The sequence below is a fragment of the Leptosomus discolor genome, chromosome 21, assembly GCF_034619465.1.
Source record: "Leptosomus discolor isolate bLepDis1 chromosome 21, bLepDis1.hap2, whole genome shotgun sequence".
NCBI lineage: Eukaryota > Metazoa > Chordata > Aves > Leptosomiformes > Leptosomidae > Leptosomus > Leptosomus discolor.
The window spans coordinates 2,568,065-2,571,329 of NC_141411.1; the positions used below are offsets into that span (position 1 = coordinate 2,568,065).

A 3,265-nucleotide genomic window follows, 5' to 3' on the forward strand; every position below is an offset into this window, starting at 1 on the left:
CAAAGAGGACACCCCGTTCAACTTACCAGCACAGGGCAGAGAAAGGATGCACAAGATGAGCGGTCCAGGGAGAAACGGGGATTTGGGAATGTTTAGTGCAGATAAGAAAAACATCAAGGACTAAGCCAGGAGCTCTTGCACCTCTTTGCTTTTTGGGAATATTTGCATGGAGCAGCCCAGCCGGAGAGGGGAATTGCAGCCGCAGAGCACAGGATTAGCGTGACGTTGAGGAGCACAAGGCAGAGGAGGTGACAACCTGCACTGGTGTTGGGGACCGCTGGAGGAGGCACATCCAGCCCCCGCGGCCGGGGGCAGAGGAGCTGTGCAGCGGCGCGCAGGGGCACCACTGACCCTCACAGCTCAGCCCTGGGGAGGCAGAGAAGGGTTTAAGGACATTGGAGACAAGCATTATAGTTGCCTGTGCTCCTGCAGAGCTTCCCAAAGGGATGGAGCCAGGCTGGGGCTGGAACAGCACTCACCACAGACAGCCTGGGCACGGCCGGGGGCTGCTGAGCCCCCAGACCCTGGCGGGGGACCCCAACCTGACCCTCTTGCACACGCGGGATGAGGAGCTGGCCAAGGCAGAGATCGGGGTGCTGGCCACCATCCTGGCTGTAGCGACCGTAGGCAACGTGGGGGTGCTGCTGGCGATGTATCGCCTGAGGAAGAAGATGAGCCGGATGCATCTCTTCATCCTGCACCTGGGGCTGACCGACCTGGGCGTTGCGCTCTTCCAGGTGCTGCCGCAGTTGATCTGGGAGGTGACGTACCGCTTCTTGGGGCCAGACCCACTCTGCAGGGCGGTCAAGTACCTGCAGGTGCTGAGCATGTTCGCCTCCACTTACATGCTCATCGTGATGACGCTGGACCGGTACATGGCCGTGTGCCACCCGCTGCACACCCTGCAGCAGCCCAGCCGCCAGGCCTACGTGATGATCGGGGCCACGTGGCTGCTCAGCTGCCTGCTCAGCCTGCCCCAGATCTTCATCTTCTCCCTGCGGGAGGTGCGCCAGGGCTCGGGGGTGCTGGACTGCTGGGCGGACTTCAGGTACCCATGGGGAGCCCGAGCCTACATCACCTGGACCACACTGTGCATCTTCATCCTGCCCGTCAGCATCCTCACCGTCTGCTACAGCCTCATCTGCTACGAGATCTGCAAGAACCTCAAGGGCAAGACCCAGAGCGGTGTCCCCAGCACAGGGGGGGGCACAGCAGCTGCGCCTCCTGCTCCCAGCTCCTCCGAGAAGAGCGGGCAGTGCCCCAGCGGGCAGCCCTCACGGGTGAGCAGTGTGCGCACCATCTCCCGGGCCAAGATCCGCACGGTGAAGATGACCTTCGTCATCGTGGTGGCCTACGTCGCCTGCTGGGCGCCCTTTTTCAGCATGCAGATGTGGTCGGTGTGGGACGAGGATGCTCCTGATGACGGTGAGTAGTGGTGGGGATGCTGGGCTGCAGCCCCGAGCAGGCACAGAGCGCTGGGCACCCGAGGCACACGGCGTGCCCATCGCATTTTTAACAAACAAGAGCTGTCTGTTATTGGGTCATTTTGAAAATCGTGGGGAAGGCTACAGATCTGCTCCCCAGTAGTATTTCTGGAAAACAGTTTGCAGACTCAAATGGTTGCTTTCACCAGAAAAGCCACCAAAAAGCAAAGGCTTCTGACCATCACCCATAGGGACACGTAAAGATGTCGTGGGAACTTCTTTACCATGTGTGTTTCTTCCCTTATGTGGGAATTTGCTTCAGGACCTGCTGTGTTTTGGTATGTGACTGCACGGAGGGTTTCAATTGTGCCCACTGCTCCCATCCTCTGCCGCACTGCTGGAGCAGGTAATACCGAGTCATGCACAGAGCTTTTGCTGAGCCAGCTGCAGAGGGTTCAAAAGCAGATTTCTGATTTCATAGGTTGACTTTTTTCTGGTAGTTTCTAGTAGCTCTCCTAGCCATGAGTAGGAAGAACTTCACCCAAGACTGAAAGGCCTCTGGGAGATGCTTCGGCCAGCAAACAGGCTGAAGGAAGGTCCAAAAAGCTGCTGGGTCTCATATCCCAGCAGTATCCCCAAGGATGTGCTCCAGCACATCCCCGCTACGCTATGTCACCTACCTGCATCCCTCAGCCAAGGGTAGGGCCCAGCTCTGCCTGCAGTGCTGCAAACTCTCCTACCCAAGGAAATACCAGTCAGATGGGATGGGAATGGGATGAAGGACATGTGCCCCAGCCAAAAAGCCCCCAAGATCCTGCCCATTGCACACTGGGACCCTGCCCAGACCATGCCCAGCCCGCTGGATGTTTCAGCTCTCTCCCTTGTCTTCCCAGAGTCCACCAACGTGGCTTTCACCATCACCATGCTGCTGGCCAGCCTCAGCAGCTGCTGCAACCCCTGGATCTACATGTTCTTCAGCGGGCACCTGCTCCAGGACGCAGCGCGCTGCCTCTCCTGCTGGGGCAGCCCCCGGCCCGGGCTGCGGAGACAGGCGTCCACCGGGAGCCTCTGCAGCAGGAAAACCACCATCCTGAGCCACAGCCACCACACCAGCCCCACCACCCTGCCCCTGCACAGGGGCAGCACCAAGGACCTCTACCCACCCTGCGAGGAGGTGGTGACCGAGTCGGGCACGCTCTAGGCTGCAGGGGTGGCCGGTCCCCGGGCACATCGCTCCACTGAGGACAGCTGCCACCAGATGTGGCACCACGAACATTGTCACTGCAGAGATGTCTTTCCCCACCCGGTAGCGCCTCGTTTTGCAGGCAGCTGGGTGCTCAAGCCAGAAAGCATCGCCGCCCATCTTGTCCTTGTGTGCTTGCCACTGCGCACACCGCATCTCCCAGGAGCATCGGGGAAGAGGGACAGAGCTCCATCAGCCGTTGCCCGACCCCAGCATCCACCTCCCTCGTACGTTAGGAAGCCTCTTGCTGCCTGGCTGCTCCCCTCCAGCAGTGCTTCACAACCCCGGTACCAGCCGGGGGATGCTGCAGCAGCGTGTCTTCCTGGAGGGACGTGAGATTTGGATGTTTAACAGATGCCAGCAAAGCAGCCTGAGCACGGCAGGAGGCAACATAGCTACATCTGCTCGAGAGCTCCCTGCAAGCAAGTTACTCATCTCCCCTCCTCAGGGCTCCGCTGGCAGAGCAGCCAAGGCAGACGCAGCTTTCCAACGCCCTGGGACACAGCACACTCTCCCCTCTTGCCCTTTGCTGACAGGCAGGTCAGGAGCTGGACACCCCCCCCCCCCCTCTCCTTCCCACCTCCCCAAGGGCCAGGGA

General features: G+C 60.1%; 1 protein-coding gene across 1 annotated transcript; it reads left to right on the plus strand.

Moving 5' to 3' along the window:
* Window positions 1–446: 446 nt before the first annotated feature.
* On the plus strand, window positions 447–2,625 carry AVPR1B (arginine vasopressin receptor 1B). The gene is made up of 2 exons (XM_009947057.2): window positions 447–1,425; window positions 2,318–2,625. Exons 1-2 carry the CDS (start codon window positions 447–449, stop codon window positions 2,623–2,625), a joined length of 1,287 nt encoding a protein of 428 aa, XP_009945359.2.
* Window positions 2,626–3,265: the final 640 nt, after the last annotated feature.